Source organism: Lolium perenne, chromosome 7 (assembly GCF_019359855.2).
Source record: "Lolium perenne isolate Kyuss_39 chromosome 7, Kyuss_2.0, whole genome shotgun sequence".
NCBI lineage: Eukaryota > Viridiplantae > Streptophyta > Magnoliopsida > Poales > Poaceae > Lolium > Lolium perenne.
In genome coordinates, this window is record NC_067250.2 from 239,566,103 (window position 1) to 239,586,050 (window position 19,948).

The window sequence follows — 19,948 nt, forward strand, 5'->3', positions numbered from 1 at the left end:
GTGGGCCGAGTACTGCTACAACACGTCCTACCACTCCGCGCTGCACGCTACTCCCTTTGAGGTGGTCTACGGGAGGCCACCACCGGCGATGCTTCCCTATGCGCCTGGCACGGCCCGTACTAAGACGGCGGATGACCTGATGCGTACCCGCGACGAGATACTGGCTGAGGCGCGCCAGCGACTTCTCCAGGCTCAGCAGCTGACCAGGAAGTACTATGATGCACACCATCGCGAGGCGGAGTTTGCGGTGGGCGACTGGGTCTGGCTACGTCTTCTTGACCGGACGACCCAGTCCTTGGACCCGCGCTCCAGGCGCAAGTTGGGACCTCGTTACGCCGGTCCTTTCCGTGTGCTGGAGCGCATCGACAAGCTCGCTGAACGGATCGTAGTGAACAAGAGGGGGGGTGAATGGCGCTACGGCAATTTTTAGTCTTTTTCAAGTTTTATGCAACGGAAGGTAAAGGTGTGACTTTTAGCAATGGGGTTGATCCTACAATGAAGCTAGAGCATGTGCAACAAGTAAAGGAATCAACAAGATAGTAAAAGTAAGGAGCGAGACAACCGGGGGGGCGCGAGGCGAGTCGAGGTTTGTTTCCCGCAGTTCCCTCCACTAAAGGAGGTACGTCTGCGTTGAGGAGGTGCTAGTCTCACACAAGAGACTAGGCGGCCACACCACGAAGGAAGGCCTCACCCTCTTCCTCGAGAGAGCTCCACGGAGGTGCTCTCCCTCTTCCACTAAGGCACCGGTCGAGGCGGTGATTCCTTCACAAGGTTGGGGCGAGCTCCACACACACAAGGATGCTCCCAACACCCTATGGAGCTAGTACATCACAAATCTAGACTCCATAGCTGCTCATCTCCAATGCTCCACCATAGGAACCCATCACCAATGCTCCACCATAGGAACTCCTCCAATGCTCCACCAACAAACTCTCCAAGGCTACACCAAAGGAACTCCCCAATGCTCCACCAAAGGAACTCTTCTCCAAGATCCACCAAAGGAACCCTACCACCAAGATCCACTAAGGAATAGCTAGTATTTGTGAAATCTCTCTTGGTAGAACTATAGATCGGGGTCTCCTCCACCTATCCTCAAAATTAGGGCAAGATTGGTTGGAGGGGGAAGGAGATCCTCAAGGATTAAGCTCAGCAACAATGGAGGAGAGAGAAGGGGAAGAGATAAAATCGGGTGGGGAAGAAGGGGCCCTTAAATAGGCTCCTCCAAATCCAACCGTTATGTCCAGTTTTGGCCTAAGCGGTACTACCGCTTTGGTGCAAGCGGTACTACCACCCTGAGTTTGAAATCCCCCCAGATCTGGTCAAACGACACAGAGCGGTACTACCGCCCGCGGTACCGCTCGTGGTACCGCAAGAGGGTCCAGACCTTACTGGACTCGAAGCGGTACCAGAGCGGTACCGGAGCGGTACTGCCGTAACGCGTTACGGTACCTCGAGCGGTACCGTGAGCGGTACTACCACTCGTGAGCGGTACTACCGCCCTAGGTACTGCAGGGGTACCGCAACTCGTTCTGCGGGGCAAAATCGGCTCAGAACTCAGAGCGGTACCGAGGGCGGTACCTATGGGGGTAGCGGTACTACCGCTACAGGTACCGGTAGTACCGGCCTAGCTAAAACTGGTTTTCTTCCCTTTTTCTCTCCAACTTTGTTACCTCGCTAAACGCACACAAAACCGGAAAACCTATCAACTACGCTTCAGTCTTCTGATCTTGACGCGTCCGGCAAGGTCACCGTGTACTTGCAAATCTAACAATGATACTCAAGGCACACGGTGAGATTACTCAAGTGTTGTCATCAAACACACAAAACTTGGGGTATGAATTTTGCTCTTACAATCTCCCCCTTTTTGGTGTTTGATGACAACACAAGAGTTGACAAAAACATACGATATTATGATGAGAACATTAGATTTGCAAAAACTAGACGGAGCTCCCCCTACACATGTGCATATCATGAATATGTATTTGAATACAAATACACAAGTTATAGAGACATCACTCCCCCTAGTTTTTACAAACCAAGCACATATGCAACATAGATAGATGACATGTTCAAGAGGCATATGTACAACATGGAGGCAACATAAGATCATATACGGAGATTTGGGTGAAGTTATCATACCATAGCCTTGAGAATACCCAAACTCACGATAGGATGCCTCCATGGAGTTGTTGATGTAGCCAAGAGACAAAATGAGCAACTAGAACCAAACAGCTACAAACAACAACGGTCTCCATCCACCTAGGAACTTCTCCCCCTTTGGCATCGGAACACCAAAAAGGAGGGTAACGAACTAGAGAGATGGAGAAAAAGAACATACAACCAAGCTTGCAAAAATCACGAGAAAACAAGCTTGATCGAGGTTCTTAAAACAAGAAGAAGAAAGCAAAGAAGAAAGACAAAACAAGGTCACGAAGAACCGGAAAACCCTCAAGGAGGGGGGTGTTGGTGGCCGAAGCCACCGTGTAAGAGTATAGTAGTTGTGAGGTCGCGTAGATGTATCTAGGACTCACGGACTACAACTCAACATGAAGCTCATAAGTCACTTAATTGACAAATAGGAAATGTTTTTGGATTTCTTTATGCATTATGGGGGAGTGATAGCTCAATGGATTTAAACCGCACCCCCCCTATGTCCATGCGTGCCTTTCAACTAGATATGACGGTAAGATTGGTATGTGCGCACGACGGTCAAGAAAAGTTCGACGGATCAATGATATTTAGCTCATGCCTCAACTCAATAAAGCGCTTCTCATCCAAGGGCTTCGTGAAGATGTCCGCCAATTGCTCCTTGGTGCCAATATAGGATAGTACAATGTCTCCGCGAGCAATGTGGTCCCGGATGAAGTGGTTCCGTATCTCGATGTGCTTCGTCTTGCCATGATGAACCGGATTGTAGGCGATCTTGATTGCGCTCTCATTGTCACATAAAAGAGGCACCTTGCTATACTCGAGTCCATAGTACCGCAAGGTTTGCCTCATCCATAAGATTTGAGCACAACTACTCGCCGTGGCAATATACTCGGCTTCCGCGGTGGAGACGGAGACACAATTTTGCTTCTTTGAGGACCAACACACCAAAGATCTTCCAAGAAAGTGACATGCTCTGGAGGTAGACTTCCTATCAATCTTGTCGCCCGCCCAATCGGAGTCGGTGAAACCAACCAATGCAAAGTCCGTGTCCCTTGGGTACCATAGTCCGAAGTGTGGGGTATCAACTAAATATCGAAAGATCCTCTTGACCGCCACAAGGTGGCTTTCCTTCGGACTTGCTTGAAACCGTGCACACATACCAACGCTCAACATGATATCCGAGCGAGAGGCACAAAGGTAGAGAAGCGAACCTATCATCGAACGGTAGAGCTTGGTATCCACCGCCTTGCCGCCTTCATCAAGAGTGATTTGACACTTGAGTTGCATCGGAGTTCCGATCCCCTTGGCGTCCTTCATATCGAAACGCTTGAGCATGTCTTGGAGGTACTTTGCTTGATTAATGAAGGTGCCTTGTCGCATTTGCTTGATCTCGAACCCGAGGAAGTACTTGAGTTCACCCATCATTGACATCTCAAACCTATTTGTCATCAACATAGCAAACTCATCGTTGAATTTTGTGTTAGTAGAGCCAAATATGATGTCATCTACATAAAGTTGGCATACGAAAAGCTCCCCATTGACCTTCTTAGTAAAAAGAGTGGGATCGATTTTCCCCACTTGGAAACCACGGTCTTCAAGCAACTCCTTGAGATGCTCATACCAAGCTCTAGGAGCTTGTTTGAGACCATATAGGGCCTTTTTGAGCTTGAAGACATGGTCCGGAAAATGGGGATCCTCGAACCCCGGGGGTTGCTTCACATACACTTCCTCATGTAGAGGACCATTAAGAAAAGCAATCTTAATATCCATTTGTTGCAACTTAAAGCCATGATGTGAGGCAAAGGCCAAAAGGATACGGATGGACTCGAGCCTTGCAACGAGTGCAAAGGTTTCACCAAAGTCCACGCCTTTGACTTGAGAATACCCTTGTGCCACCAATCTTGCTTTGTTGCGGATGACCGTGCCACTTTCATCTTGCTTGTTCTTGAAGATCCATTTGGTGCCGATAACGTTGCGGCAATGATCGGGTCGCTTCATGAGAGTCCAAGCATCATTTCTCTTGAAGTTGTTGAGTTCCTCTTGCATAGCATTCAACCAATCGAGATCTTGAAGAGCATCATCAACTTTGAGTGGTTCCACTCTAGAGACAAAGGCATGGTGTGCACAAAAGTTTGCAAGTTGCCTCCGAGTGGTGACGTTCCTCTTTATATCACCAATGATGTTTTGCAAGGAATGAGACTTGAGAAGCAAGTGTCTTGTAGTAGGATCTTCACGGTGAGTGTCGGCTTGAGGAGATGGTTCTTGAGAGTCTTCTTGGCCTTCATCACGGTTTAGGTCCTTGCCTTGACCTCCATTGTTGTTGAAAGAGGCAACCTTGTCATGAGATCCGGACGGCTCGGGGGAATAGGGAGTATCATTGTCCATGAAGATTGTCCCCGAGCCATGCGGAGAAGAACTTGAAGCTTGACCTTGGTCACTTGATGTTGGGTGTTGAAGTAGATGAGCTTGCGGTGTACGTTGTTCTTGACCTATTTGAGGCGAACTTGGACTTGATTGTTGTTGTAGATGTTGAGGTTGATCTTGAGGTTGAGGTTGAACTTGAGGTTGTTGTAGCGGTTGGCTTGCATTTGTTAGATCAACGGAAGAAGCTTGGCCTTGTGGTGTAGATGGCTCCACTTGGGTGGAACTTGGTCCTTCCCCGGTACTCATAGAAGGTAGCGTTTGAGGTAGGCGGATGCCCACACCCATCCTTCCTATGGTATCCGGGGGAATTGCATCTCCTTTCTCACAAGAAGCACTTCGCTCCTCCAAAGATCTATCATCTTCGTCGAACGTCACATCACAAGATTCTACAACACGTCCACTTGACTTGTTGAAGACTCTATAGGCGTGAGAGTCCGTAGCATAGCCAACGAAAATTCCTTCTTGAGCTCTTGAATCAAACTTGGATAGGCGTGTGTCCTTGACAAGTATGTAGCATTTGCATCCGAAGACCTTGAAGTATGACACATTAGGCTTGTTGCCAGTGAGGATCTCATATGGTGTCTTCTCAAGACCTTTGCGGAAGTAGAGGCGATTAGTAGCATGGCAAGCGGTAGAGATAGCTTCCACCCAAAAATTGTAGTTGGACTTATATTCCATCATCATGGTTCGAGCGGCTTCGATCAAGGTTCGATTCTTCCTTTCGGCGACCCCATTTTGTTGGGGAGTATATGGCGTGGAGTATTGGTGTTCGATTCCTTCCTCGCCGAGGAATTCATCCAATGTGTAGTTCTTGAACTCCGTTCCATTGTCGCTCCTTATTGCAAGAATCTTGTTGTCATACTTGCGTTGAACTTGGTTGGCGAACTCCATCATGGTCCGTTGAGTCTCACTCTTGTACTTGAAGAAGAATACCCAACAATAGCATGAATAGTCATCAACGATGACGAGGCAATACTTCTTTCCTCCAAGACTTTCATGAGATGGTGGACCAAAGAGATCAACATGTAGGAGCTCCAAGCATGTTGTGGTAGAGATAATAGTCTTGGCCTTGTGAGGAGCTCCATGCATCTTTCCTTGTACGCAAGCCCTACAAACACGATCCTTGCAAAAACAGACATCTTCTTTTAGTCTGAGAATGTGGCCACCCTTGTGGAGACTTTGCAAAGTCCTCATGTTGACATGGGCTAGTCGGCGATGCCATAACCAACCCTTGTCACCTTTGGCGAATAGGCAAAGAGCGGAAGATGTTGTCTTTCCGGAGAAATCAACAACATACAAACCGTTCTCTACATATCCAACAAAAGCTACATTGAGTGTCTTGCTCCACAAGAGGACCACCATGTGTTCATCAAAGAATGTGCATAATCCCATACGAGCAATTTGATGAACGGAGAGTAAGTTGTAACCAAGGGTCTCGACAAGGAGGATATTCACAAGTGAGATGTCGGGTGTTACCACCACCTTGCCAAGACCCAATACCTTAGAGCACGTGTTGTCGCCATATGAAACGGTAGAGAGAGAAGGCCCGAGGTCGACAACAATATCCTTGCTTCCGGTCATATGACTTGTGGCTCCACTATCAACCACCCATTTAGTGCCACCGGAAGCATAGTCCTACAAGGAATCAAGTCTTGGATTTAGGTACCCATTTTTCAATGGGTCCTAGCATGTTAGTAACAAGGGGCTTGGGAACCCAAATAGTCCAATCGACATTGTCCTTTTGAGGACCAATAAAGCGAGCACGAATATGTCCATAGTAATCAACAAAAAGAACATGAGAAGGGTTGTTAGAGCCGGCGAAACACGTCGAGGTAGAGTTGGGTACTCCATCCCTCCTTGAGCTAGCATTGCTCCCTTCACGGTTGGTCTCCATGTTCTTCTTGTCCATCTTCTTCTTGGTCCTCCTCTTCCTTTTCCTCTTTGGCTTGGTAGCCACTCCTCCTTCATTGCTTAAGCCCTCTTTGGCTCCATCTTTTGCTTCAATGATTCCTTCCAAGTACTTGGCTTGAACTTGGAGTCTATCAACCTTGGCCTTCAAGCGATTGACTTCATATTCATGCTCCGGATGTGGATGGCAAATATCAAACACTTGGACCTCCTTTGCCTTGTTCACCCGGAAGTGTTCCATCAAAGCTTCTTCTTGGAGAGCGTTCAACTTCATGAGCAAGTGCTTGTCATTTTCCATCTTGGCAATGTCGCTCTCATGAGTGCAACATGCGCGGTCCTTGCTCAAGGGAAAGTATTCCTTCAATGTTTCTTCTTGCATGGAGTTGATCTCCATGAGCTTGACTTCCCTTCTCTTCAAGGTGGCAATTTGCTCCTCATGATCACAACATGTATCCTTTTCCTTGCTCATACGAAGACACTCCTCCAACGACTCTTCTTGCTTGCTACTCAATCTCAGTAGCTTGGCCTTGGTGATCTCAAGAGCGGCAATTTCTTCTTCATGGTTGCAACACGCGGTCTTCTCCTTGAACAAGTGATAGTACTCATCCAAGGCTTCTTCTTGAAGAGCATTGACTTCCAAGAGGAGGGCATTGTGCCTCCTCAAGGAAGTAACTTGATCCACAAGCTCATCATGGGAAGAATCGGGGTCTTCATCGTCTTTTGCTTTGTTGGCTTCCTCGAGCAAGAGCATCTTCTTCTTGAGGTCACCAACCAACTCAAGAGCATGGTCTCGATCCTTGGTGAGACGTGAAACAATAGCTTCATTCTTGTCTTCAAGCACAATGACACTAGCTTCAAGAGACATACGAAGGTTCCTTTCATCATCAAGCTCCTCCTTGAGATTGGCAAGCTCATAGGCCGCTTCCCTCTCCAACTTCTCCCTCTTCTCGATAAGATCTTGTGCCGCACCAAGTTGGGCTAAGAGAGCCCCAACATGAATCTTGGTGTCCCCCTTCATGTTAGTGAGAAAAGAATCCAAGGAATCCAAACCCATAATCTCACGTTTAACGGTGAGACTAGTGGCATCATCAATATATGAGGCATTAGTAGAGGATGATGGTTTGGAAGGGGATTTTACCTCCGTGGATACCTTTGCCATGAGACACCGTGCATTGTTGGTGGCGAGGTTCTCATTTGGAGAGTCGAAGAGGCAGGTAGAGGGAGTGGTAATGGCGATGGCGGCCACTCCCTCTCCTTCCTTGTTGGAGTGCTTGTCCTCATGCTCCCCATCTTCATCGGAGGTATACTCTTCACGGATGATGAAGGCTCTAGGCTTCTTGTTGGAGGAGACCTTGTCGTCATCGGACCTTGGGGAGAACTTGGAGAATCCTTTGGAGTGTGGCTTGTACCTATCCTTTGGGATAAGCCTTCCACCATGATCTTCTCTTCTCTCAAACGTACAATCCGCGACAAAATGATTCTTGTCGCCGCAATTGTAGCATGTTCTTCCCCTTGTCCTTTCTCTTGGGCTCTTGGAGGGTCTTCTTGGAGAATCACGTGATCTTCTTGGTCTTGTGCTTGATGACATGTTTCCATCCCAAAACTTCTTGGCGGCGAGAGCCATGTGCTCATGGTAGTTGAACTTGAGATCATCCGAACCCCACTCAACGGGATCCTCATCACTTTCACTAGCCTCATGCACCCTCATCTTCAATGCGAGGTTGGGCCTGCGGGAGTTGTGGGCGCGAGCAACAAGATCCTCCGCATTCTTCTTGGAGATGTCCAAAACGATGACTTCGCTAAGAACTTCATCGGATGTCATAGCACGGAAAGAGGCGTTTTGGCGGATGGCCGTCAACTTCACTTCCTCATAAGGGAGGAGAGCATTGTAGAACTTGCGCCTGACCCAATGGTCATCCACGTACGTTGCTCCAAGATCTTGCATTTGTACGGCAAGAGCGATGAGGCGCCGATACATCTCTTCGGGGGTCTCTCCTTCAATCATGACGAAATTGTCGGCCATGTTGTTCACTTCATCAAAACGAGAGCTTTGGATGCTTGCATTGCCGAGGAAGATCTTCTCAAGTTTGTCCCATGCTTCCTTGGCGGTCTTGATCGAGCGGATATGAGCGCGGTCCTTGGGGGAGATGGCCATATGAATCATGTTGATGGCGGTGGCGTTGAGTTGGTCATCCACCACATCTCTTCTTGTCATCTTCTTGGGATCTCGTGGTGAATAGCCCTCCTCAATGATACGCCAAAGCTCGGTAGAAGCGCTGCGCACATGTGAACGCATTAAGAATTGCCAATTCTCAAGGTTGTTTGACTCGAGTAACGGTGGAGAACCATGTGACAAGACATGCGGCATCGGTATCGAAACGTTGATGGTGTAATCATTTGGTGGTGGCACCGCATGATAACCCCCTTGACGTTCCGCTACCGGTGTGTCATCATCCTTCCCTTTTGATGAAGTGCCGGTATCCCCAACCCCTTCCTTTTGTGAATCTTTTGTTGCTTCCGCGACAAAATCAACAAGAGGAAGGGTGTTAGCTTTTGGTGGTGGAACCTCGGCACTTGCTATTGGTGGAGAGTTTGGTTTTTGAACCACCAACTCCATCATCATCGCCTTCATTTGGGCAACGATGGATGACTCCAATTTCTTGAGGTCATCCAATGTAGCCGTAGTGCTATCGATGGGAGATGATGGAGCGGGTGGCTCAAGGGAAGGTGACCCATTCACAACCGTCACTTGTTCGGCCATTTCTTAGGCGGTAAAGCCCGAGCAAGAAAACCTTGCTCTGATACCACTTGAATGAATCGTAGCGAACAAGAGGAGGGGGGGGGGGGGTGAATGGCGCTACAGCAATTTTTAGTCTTTTTCAAGTTTTATGCAACGGAAGGTAAAGGTGTGACTTTTAGCAATGGGGTTGATCCTACAATGAAGCTAGAGCATGTGCAACAAGTAAAGGAATCAACAAGATAGTAAAAGTAAGGAGCGAGACAACCGGGGGGGGCGCGAGGCGAGTCGAGGTTTGTTTCCCGCAGTTCCCTCCACTAAAGGAGGTACGTCTGCGTTGAGGAGGTGCTAGTCTCACACAAGAGACTAGGCTGCCACACCACGAAGGAAGGCCTCACCCTCTTCCTCGAGAGAGCTCCACGGAGGTGCTCTCCCTCTTCCACTAAGGCACCGGTCGAGGCGGTGATTCCTTCACAAGGTTGGGGCGAGCTCCACACACACAAGGATGCTCCCAACACCCTATGGAGCTAGTACATCACAAATCTAGAATCCATAGCTGCTCATCTCCAATGCTCCACGATAGGAACCCATCACCAATGCTCCACCATAGGAACTCCTCCAATGCTCCACCAACAAACTCTCCAAGGCTACACCAAAGGAACTCCCCAATGCTCCACCAAAGGAACTCTTCTCCAAGATCCACCAAAGGAACCCTACCACCAAGATCCACTAAGGAATAGCTAGTATTTGTGAAATCTCTCTTGGTAGAACTATAGATCGGGGTCTCCTCCACCTATCCTCAAAATTAGGGCAAGATTGGTTGGAGGGGGAAGGAGATCCTCAAGGATTAAGCTCAGCAACAATGGAGGAGAGAGAAGGGGAAGAGATAAAATCGGGTGGGGAAGAAGGGGCCCTTAAATAGGCTCCTCCAAATCCAACCGTTATGTCCAGTTTTGGCCTAAGCGGTACTACCGCTTTGGTGCAAGCGGTACTACCGCCCTGAGTTTGAAATCTCCCCAGATCTGGTCAAACGACACAGAGCGGTACTACCGCCCGCGGTACCGCTCGTGGTACCGCAAGAGGGTCCAGACCTTACTGGACTCGAAGCGGTACCAGAGCGGTACCGGAGCGGTACTGCCGTAACGCGTTACGGTACCTCGAGCGGTACCGTGAGCGGTACTACCGCTCGTGAGCGGTACTACTGTCCTAGGTACTGCAGGGGTACCGCAACTCGTTCTGCGGGACAAAATCGGCTCAGAACTCAGAGCGGTACCGAGGGCGGTACCTATAGGGGTAGTGGTACTACCGCTACAGGTACCGGTAGCACCGGCCTGGCTAAAACTGGTTTTCTTCCCTTTTTCTCTCCAACTTTGTTACCTCGCTAAACGCACACAAAACCGGAAAACCTATCAACTACGCTTCAGTCTTCTGATCTTGACGCGTCCGGCGAGGTCACCGTGTACTTGCAAATCTAACAATGATACTCAAGGCACACGGTGAGATTACTCAAGTGTTGTCATCAAACACACAAAACTTGGGGTATGAATTTTGCTCTTACACTCGCCTACCGCCTTGAGTTGCCTGCGGGCTCGCGCCTCCACGACGTCTTCAACGTCGGCCTCCTGAAGGCCTACCGGGGCGACCCTCCTTTTGCACCACCAGCTCTTCCACCTACTTCGGATGGGCGTCTCGAGCCTGCCCCGGCGAGTGTGGCTCGCGTGTTGAAGGCCCAGCAACGCCGTGGTGTTTGGCACGTCTTGGTGCATTGGACCGGCCTGCCCGAGGACGAGGCGACTTGGGAGAAGCTTGAAGATCTCCGCCAGCAGTTTCCAGAAGTTCAGCTCGGGGACGAGCTGTTTGAGAAGGCGGGGAGAGATGTTATGGTCGGTCTGACCTATACACGCAGGAAGCCCACTAGTGGCTAGTTGTGGGCTTAGCCCAAGTAAATTAGGGGCTTAGCCCAAGTAAATTAGGGTTTCGAGGAGGCCGTCCTCCTATATAAACACTTGTATCCCTTCGAGATTAACCAGACAATAATTCAGTATCATTACTGTCTCGTCTCCTGAAGGGAGACGGGAGACCCCTGCGCCCGCCGCACCAACCCTAGCCGCCGCCTCCTTCCTCCACGCCGGCGCCCAGCCGCCGAGCTCTCCAACCTCTCCGCCCTCACTTCCACCCTTACAATCTCAGCCCTAGACCCGGTAGAACCCTAGCCCCTACCACCAGCCTAAGGTATCAAGTGCTTTTGGTCAATATGGTCAACAACTGACAAAACAACTTTTCCCGAAACCTATTAAGAGCTGACTTGAGCTTATTTATTTATTTATTTATTATTTTCGAAGCTGGTCATCAACATTGACAACATATCGAACAGTCTCTAGAAACGAGTTCATATGAACACGCACGCATGCGTGATTTGAGAAAGTCAGAATGACAGGATCCACTCCATAAAAATAATCAAGAGCTCCTTATTTGAAGAGGAAGAACCTCGTGCCGACTGGAGCTGCAAGTGTAGGATGTGACGTGCGGTCGCATGACCCAAATTAACGAACCCCCGCTTGCTGCAAGTGTATCATTAATTACTACTAGTTTGTATCCTCTTTTGTTCTCTTCTTACGGCCGTCATGAGTCTTGACCTCGTCAGGATTCCAAGCAACAAGAACGGGGTAGCAAAGCAAGAATTAGCACTGTTTCATACTCGATTCCAAGCTATATAAGCACGCATTCCATGATTCAACGTACTCATCCACCGCTAGCAATTAACCAAGCTAGCCTGCTTCTACCTACACTAAATCGTCTCTGAATTTCTCAGCTTCTCTGCTTCAGCGTAGATCCCTGCTGCAAGCACTAGACGATCGAGTGATCGGCGTGTTGGCACCATAAGACATGTCCTTCTCCAAGGGCTCTTGGGTCGCACTTGCCTTGCTCCTCTTCGCTGCTCTCGTGTCCTCCGTCAATGGCGACCACAAGCTCTCCGCCAGGTACTACGATAAGACGTGCCCCAACGTGCAGCGCATCGTTCAGACAGTCATGGCGAACACGGTCGCCCGAGACCCGACGGTGTCACCCGCCATCCTTCGCCTCTTCTTCCACGACTGCTTCGTTAACGTATGCACCTTATTAACTACCAGCTGCTAAGTACACCCATGTACGTCATGTTCTCCTGCTAATCCGTAGGACGTCAAATTTGAAATTGGTAAATGTTGGTTTACGGCAGGGATGCGATGCCTCTGTTCTTCTGGATAGCACACCCTTCTTCGAGAGCGAGAAGGATGCGGTGCCGAACACTTCCGTCCGCGGCTACGAGGTGATCGACGAGATCAAATCTGTGTTGGAGCACAACTGCCCGGCCACCGTCTCCTGCTCCGACATAATCGCCCTCGCTTCCCGCGACGCCGTCGGCATGCTCGGAGGGCCCAGCTGGACAATGTCACTCGGCCGTAAGGACTCGCGCACTGCAGACAAAGACGGTGCCGAGAACCTCCCCAGCCCACACGACAACTTCACCGCGCTTGTCTCCACGTTCAGAGAGCGCGGCCTCAACTCCCACGACATGACCGCGCTCTCCGGCGCGCACACAGTCGGGATGGCCAACTGCAAAAATTATAGAGATCGCGTCAATGATGACATCGACATCGACGCCTCCTTCGCCGAGACCAGGCGGAAGACACGTCCGACCGGTTACAGTGAAGGTGGCATGACGCCGTTTGATGAACAAACACCCATGAGATTTGACAACGCCTATTACAAGGATCTGATAGCGCGACGTGGCCTTCTCAGCTCGGACCAGGCGCTCTACGGCTCTGGTGGGCGGCAAGATGATCTCGTGAAGATGTACAGCACAAAGGGAGGGGTGTTTGCGAAGGACTTCGCCAAAGCCATGATAAAGATGGGTAACATATCACCGTCTAAGGAGACACCGGTGGAGGTTAGGCTTAACTGCAGGATGGTAAACTGGTGATGAACTGGTGATTAATGACTGGCGTTAAGCAGTGCAGCCAGGTCATGGTGGTAACACTTATTCGTTAGTGCGGATTTCGCCTTCACATGGCGTTGTAACCGTTTATTCATTATTTGTTTATTTGTTCTGTATTTATTAAATCTTCCTTTTAATAAAGGGCCAAAATATTATTTATTTTCTAACATTCATATTCATTACTTTTATTCATTCTAAATGGTACTACTTAAAATATAGTAAAAAGGAGTTGGTTGTTTATAGCAGTGGCGTCTGTGGTGATATGTCAACAAAGGACTTTGGATTCCTAATCTATATTAAAACATAATGAATTAATCACAAAGGGGACTGAATGGATGATTTTCGACGTCGCACCACTACATGTATTTACTCACTTCACAGAGCATAATAAATATCAATCATATTGATTTCATCACACATATATTTCAACTAAACTAAGGGCATATACAGGATTGTTAGATAATGGATTATATCTTAGTGTCATGTCTAATGATTAATATTTACATTCTCCTAAAATTATGTGACACAACCAGTTCAAAAAAAAGTGACATAAATAAAATTAGACTAGAAAAGTGTGACTAAGAGATGAAAGCAAAATTGCATATCATCTCTTAGTTATTTCTCTTAGCTAACTGAAGAGAAACCACTTGCTTTTATTTCTCCCTATTGAACTCACCATCGTCTTACTACTATGGCATTACTACGTGCCCCAAGGCACTTATCCTATTTTTGAATGTACTGTATTTTAAATCCGCAGTTTCTGAAAACCCTCCTATCAGAACATGAAAACACTCTTTCGCAAAAAAAAAGAACATGAAAACACAAATACCACATTTTGCAAATACTACATTATTTATTTTTGTTAAAAGAAAGTTGTAAGATAATCAATAGTTCTAAAACTAAATGTATCTTGCCTATCAACATCCATATTCACGTGACGATGTTTTTTCTAAGGGAAAACGCAACTCTTTTATTGCAATATCGCGGATGTACATGAATATGCTATACATATCAAGAAGGCTAGTTTAGATAAGCACCATCACATGGAATATGCGGTGAGCAACCTAAAGAAACAAAAAAGTTTAGGTAAGCAACACTTTTTTTAGGCTACTGCATATGGTAAGCAACATCCGCCCGGGCCAAACCGTTATCATAGAGTATTTGAGTGTATATTTTCAGGAGGGTTGGGTGAAAACATTCCTACCACCCAAAACACTTTGTTACACCACAAACCCGTCCTTATCAATACTCTCCATTAATTTATCTGTTTGGAAAGTAGGGGTAGTTCTACAGCCAAAAATTCAATTTAAACCGCAATGCCAAGGAACTAATAAGCAGCAACTAATAATTTTTCCAGCCCGAGCAGTGTTCGGACACGCCATCCAGCGCATCGGGCCTCTCCTTTCATGAGCTGGCATGCTATCCGCAACTGCATCATTCAGACCCCCTCAGCTGCAGCCACACACATGCCCGTTTGGTAGGCTGGGCCCATGACTGCGCCAGCGAGATGGGAATGCTTGCGCGTTGAGAACGGGCCATAGGCCAGAAAACGCCACTCGTTTGGTAGTCTGTGTAGAATTTTTTGGCCCAGCAGAAACGAAGGGCTTGTTTGGTTTCAACAAGCCCAGCTTTAGCCTCACCACTTATCCACATGGTGACTTTACCTCTCACCTCCTCACGTATCACAAAGCTTGACGTCGCTATCACGAAGCCTAGCACCACGCCGGTGCACGGAAAGACCACGATGCCACTCTCGCCGATGATGGCCAAGGCGGCGTGCGCAAGACTAGGCTGAATATGATAGGCCAAAGCTTTCGGTGTAGCACAACAAGAACGGTGCCACCATGATACCGTCACTGCCTACACCTACAAGATTATCGCCATGGATTACTGCCTATCACATACCATAACCATCACCACTATAACAACGCTGGTCACGCCCGTCACAGGCATCACCACGTCGAGGGACACCATAATGATACTGTCGTTCACACCCGTCATACCATTACAATGTCGCCGACGACGTCGCCGAACACCACCATGGCATCACCACGTCACCGAACACGAAGACGAACACCACCATGACACCGCTGTTCATGCCCATCACAAACATCACCATGTCGCCGAGCACGAAGCTGAATACAACCACAACACCGCCGGTCACGCCCGTCATAATCATTATCACTTCTCACTTCTCACATATCATCACCACGTCGCTGTCTGTGAAGACGACAAGCGAGAAGTTGAGCAAAAGTACTTCAAACCTTACTCACACATACGTACAGATTACACTATACTAGCGAGTCATTTATCTTTCCGCGTATGTACACCGAAACAAAAACTTGTCAACATGAAAGTCATGCGGAATGGTGAGGTGAACCTATTCCTCAAAGAAAATTTAAAACGTTGAGCGTGTGCGACGAATTTGACGAAATTCGCTTAAAATTTAATACACGAAATTGACGATTTACGACTCACGAAACTCTAAACTGATTGTGGTAATTGATTCGTATCATCGACAGACATCTTTTTCATGTACAATTTATTGTGATTAGGAGTATGGTTTTGTTGATTTGAAGAGAGAGTGTGTGAAGTAGTGTAAAGGAGAGTGGGAAAAACTGCCGATTCAAGCGTTCCTCTATATGCAGGTAAAACACTGCTTTAAAAACCGTGCTATGCAACACCGCGGGTGAACCTAGCAACAAAACGGAGCCGTATTGTTTCTCCACCCATGCAAAAAAAAGGGCCGCTCAGCCTACCAAAACGCGCCGCAAATAATCGTACGATTCGATTTATCTGAAGATTCACATTTAGCCCTTGACGCAGCGGACAACGCTTCCCCGTCCTGCATCGTCACTAAGAGCATCTCCAACAGCCGTGCTAAATCTTGGCGCTGTAAAAGCACTTTGCAGCGCGCTTCATCCATGTTTTGCGCATGAGGCCATATTCACCTCCAACAGAAGCTCTAAAATTTAGAGCTGTAAAAATAGGTAGTTGTTTCTGCGCGCGCTTATACCGCGCGCTCTTTCCAACGCGGTAGATACAGTGCACGATATAGAGCTTTTGCCCCAAACTCTATTTTACAGCGATGGTTGCAGTATCTATTGGAGTATCAATTTACGTCCGGGCGCTAAACCAATCACTTTTTTGGATACAACCGCCGGATAGAGCGCCCTTGGAGATGCTCTGATCCCACCGGCCACCGCGACTCTCTCTCTCTGACGCAATCACCCACGCCGCCGCATCCCGCAACCGCACCCGCCGAGGCGCGATCCAAGACCATCTCACGCAGTCATCCACGCCCATCGTCGCGCGCCCCAGTCCGTCATCCACTGCATTCTCGCATCGCCGCCTGCAGCAGATGACCCGCACGCCGCCGCCATCCTCCCCCGCCCCCGCCCCCGCCCGTCGTCTGAACCAGTCCACACCGCTGGGAAGAAGCACCTTCGTCTGCCAAGGTATGCCAAACATTCCGGTCTCGCTCCGCGTACCCACGCTCGCAACACCTGATTCCGTCAACCGAAATGCCTTCCATCCGTGAATCAATTCCCACCAAATCACGTTAATCAGTTAATGCTGCTAGCTAATTCCTCTGTTTCTTCCGGATTTTCCTCGCACCCTCGCGCGCGCGGGGTGTCCTTATTTTCGATCCTCCCCTTGCGCTCCCTCCAGAGTTTCCATCGGCTCGGCACCACACCCGTACGTGGAGGCCTCCCCGGCCGTCCACTTCAACACACACCCCAGCGACACCACTCCTCTAAATTAAACGACGTTCCTCCAAAAGCCTAAGGAATTAGTGGAGATGATGGAGTTCAATCCCACGATGCTGCTGTGCACATCCCATTCCCTTTTCATTTGATTTAATTATTATGGTTTCCGAATCGAATTATATCTAACTTATTTCTATGATCATTTTTCGCGATTTGAAACTCGATGTGCAACAAACATATTTCAGGTGTAGAATTTTTTCGAGAATACATTTCAGGTGTAGAATTAAAAAAGGCAGATCCGTGGCGCCGCCGCAGTCACGTTCATCCTGGGTCCTGCTGCATGCGGAGGTCGGGAAGAACACGTCAGCTGTACGTGGGGACGCTGCCGTCGCAGACTACAAGCAAGCCTCCAGAAGGGCAAACTCTGGGGTCGCATCAGGCGACGACTTCTGAGAGGTGCCGATGGCCTTTTTTACTTCTGTTCGTTGCATTCTGAAAGTAGTGTTTTAGATTTTTTTATGTTGGTTGGTTCATCCTCTATTATTACTTGCGACAAGGTGCGCCGTTCCTTCCCGGTAACACCTAGGAGAGTTCGGGTACATGACCTGTGCTGATCTGCACATGCTACGCTCTTCTAATTAGTGTACCTAGAAGAGTGCGGGTACAGGACCTGTGCTGATCTGCACATGCTACGCTCTTCTAATTAGTGTAGATAATTTGGTAGCATTCTTGCACAGAATTTTTTTATTTATTTCCCACTAACCTTAAAGCAACCTCATGATGTAGCACTACTTTGCAATAGCCTGCATCTGCAGATACAGGTTGTTACTGACCTAATTATGTTTCAAGTCAAGTCTAACACCTCAGCTCAGTATTACTTCAATTCCAGCAGATTCATATTTATTTCTTTTTGGTTCAGGTTCTAAGTGAGGAAATTTTGGCTGATAAGTTGCAAAGAAAATTGCAGTATTGATCCTCATATCGTAGTGTCGACAGATATAGATATACGCAAGTTTCATAGCTTCAGATTGTAATGTTTGGTTAATAGTTTTGTAGGACATTTGATTCGAGTGAACATATTTCAGTGAAGTTCTTTCTCAACCCAACGGAATGCCCTTCTTTGTAAGGCCGCTATGAAGATGGAGCTTCAAATCTGGAAGCAGTTACCTCAATGCAAGTTTGTGTATCTCATTGCTAATTTATATTGTTTTCTGTGTTGACATCATATAAATCTTGTCGCGTGCACCCTACTAATTGAATCTATAATACTTATGTAGAATGACTGTCATTTGGATTTACTTCCAAGCCGCATGGGCTATCTGTATCTCCGCCGGAAATCACTGGCTGGTGCAGTCCAAAAACACATAAATTTCGGAAGGTGTTGTATGTAGTCCTCCTGCTTCTGTGGGTGAAACTTTATCTCTGTGATTGACGTATGAGATTGATGTATGAACAGAACAATTTGTTCAAGCTGGATGCCTATAAAACCTGACTTCCGTGTCAGTGCTGACTACCTGTAGATTTTCTATCCTCCTTTTACATGAACTGTTGTTTAGTAATGTGCATTATAATTATAAAAAAAAGGTAGCTTGTATCCATGACCGTTTTCAGTAATGTGCATTATAATTAAAAAAAGGTAGCTTGTATCTCGACTGACATTTGAATTATTTTGATAGTAACAGATACAATTAGTGTATTTGTAGAGCTTTGCATGCAGGTGGTTGAATCACTACAAGAATGAAACAAGATTTATATTTGTACATATGATATCATTGGGATGAGGGTGTATAGTAGAAAAACTTACATTAATTATCTAATGCTTGGATGCTGAGTATAATTCTTCATAAAGGACGTCTTGAATTGTTGTTCTCGCTCTTGTTTGACCCAGCAAAATGTTTCCCTACATGTTTCCATTTCATAACTTTACATCAGACATTTGATGTCGCAGTAGGTTGAATCTTATTTCAGGTAAACAGGTTGGCTCAGTTATATTCAACAATGACCAATTGCTCATGCACTCATTATAGAGGTATGTCCGTATACATTTATTTTCCCATTAGGATAAAACTTTTAAAGCCCTGGAATGGATCTTGGACAACTTTACTTCAAGAAAAAAGAATCAAATATGTCATTTAAATATTGATTATATCATCTATTTTGCAGGGGTTAGGAACCCCTTTTTGTTGGTTGTTGCCAGTGTGAGGTTGAATAGGCATTTCATCGACTATGCACATCATTTTTTCAGTCGAGATGTATAGTTTCAAATTGTTAGCTAATAAAAATATAAAATGCAACTTGCAAAGTATGTTCACTGTGTAATAACCTTGCCTGATTTTTGTTGTAAATTCAACTTGCAAAGTAGGGGCTATAAGTACACGATAATACAAGACATGCATGCAAAGTGCCTTTTCTAAATACTGTTTTATATCAAACGTATTATTTCTGATGTTTTGTGCTGACCAATAACAAAATATTTCTAGGAAGAAAAAGGTGTTGCATACTTCAAGGGAGACGGAAAGTGCTGCCCAAGGGGATAGCAAAATTTCTTGCTTAGTGTCTGTAATTTCCTTACGATATATTTTTCATGCATTATTCACTTCGGAGTAGATGTTACCTGTGAGTCAAATTTGAAGTTACTCTACAATTCATAACATGGTTGGGCATTGCTACCCAATGTTCCATTTTTCCTACAAGCAATCACTTGTTTATTGCATTCAAATATGTGGCCAACTTACATGTGGTTTGGTATGTTTGATTTGTTCTTTTTGCACTATACTGCATTTATATTAGCCCAGGCGTGCAGTGCACGTCCAATCTTACTAGTACCTCTCTAAAATTCCAAGGATCAGCTAGGATGCTCTAAGCGGAGAAAAAGGAACATAATATCCATGTGGTTCAACCCCGTTTCCAATGGCTCGAATTAAAGAGCTTTGGCAGTCGGTTGGGCTTGCATGCAATGTACTCAAGTTTCTGTTTTTTTCCGAGGTGGAGGGGGGGGGGGGGGGGGATCCCCACCGTTTGTTATTCATTCCCGAAAGTGGC

General features: G+C 47.1%; 1 protein-coding gene and 1 long non-coding RNA gene across 2 annotated transcripts in view; both read left to right on the forward strand.

The window, feature by feature from the left end:
- LOC127314057 (peroxidase P7-like) overlaps positions 1 to 13,181 on the forward strand; it is a 50,236-nt gene extending 37,055 nt beyond the window's left edge. Inside the window, exon 3 of the mRNA XM_071824247.1 lies at positions 12,471 to 13,181. Within this exon, the coding sequence (XP_071680348.1) occupies positions 12,471 to 13,181 (711 nt within the window). The remainder of the gene's footprint in view (positions 1 to 12,470) is intronic.
- Positions 13,182 to 16,400: 3,219 nt separating this feature from the next.
- On the forward strand, positions 16,401 to 19,586 carry LOC127314059 (uncharacterized). The gene is made up of 3 exons (XR_007859318.2): positions 16,401 to 17,362; positions 17,955 to 18,935; positions 19,387 to 19,586. It is a non-coding gene; the product is annotated as an uncharacterized lncRNA (long non-coding RNA).
- The last annotated feature ends 362 nt before the right edge of the window (positions 19,587 to 19,948 follow it).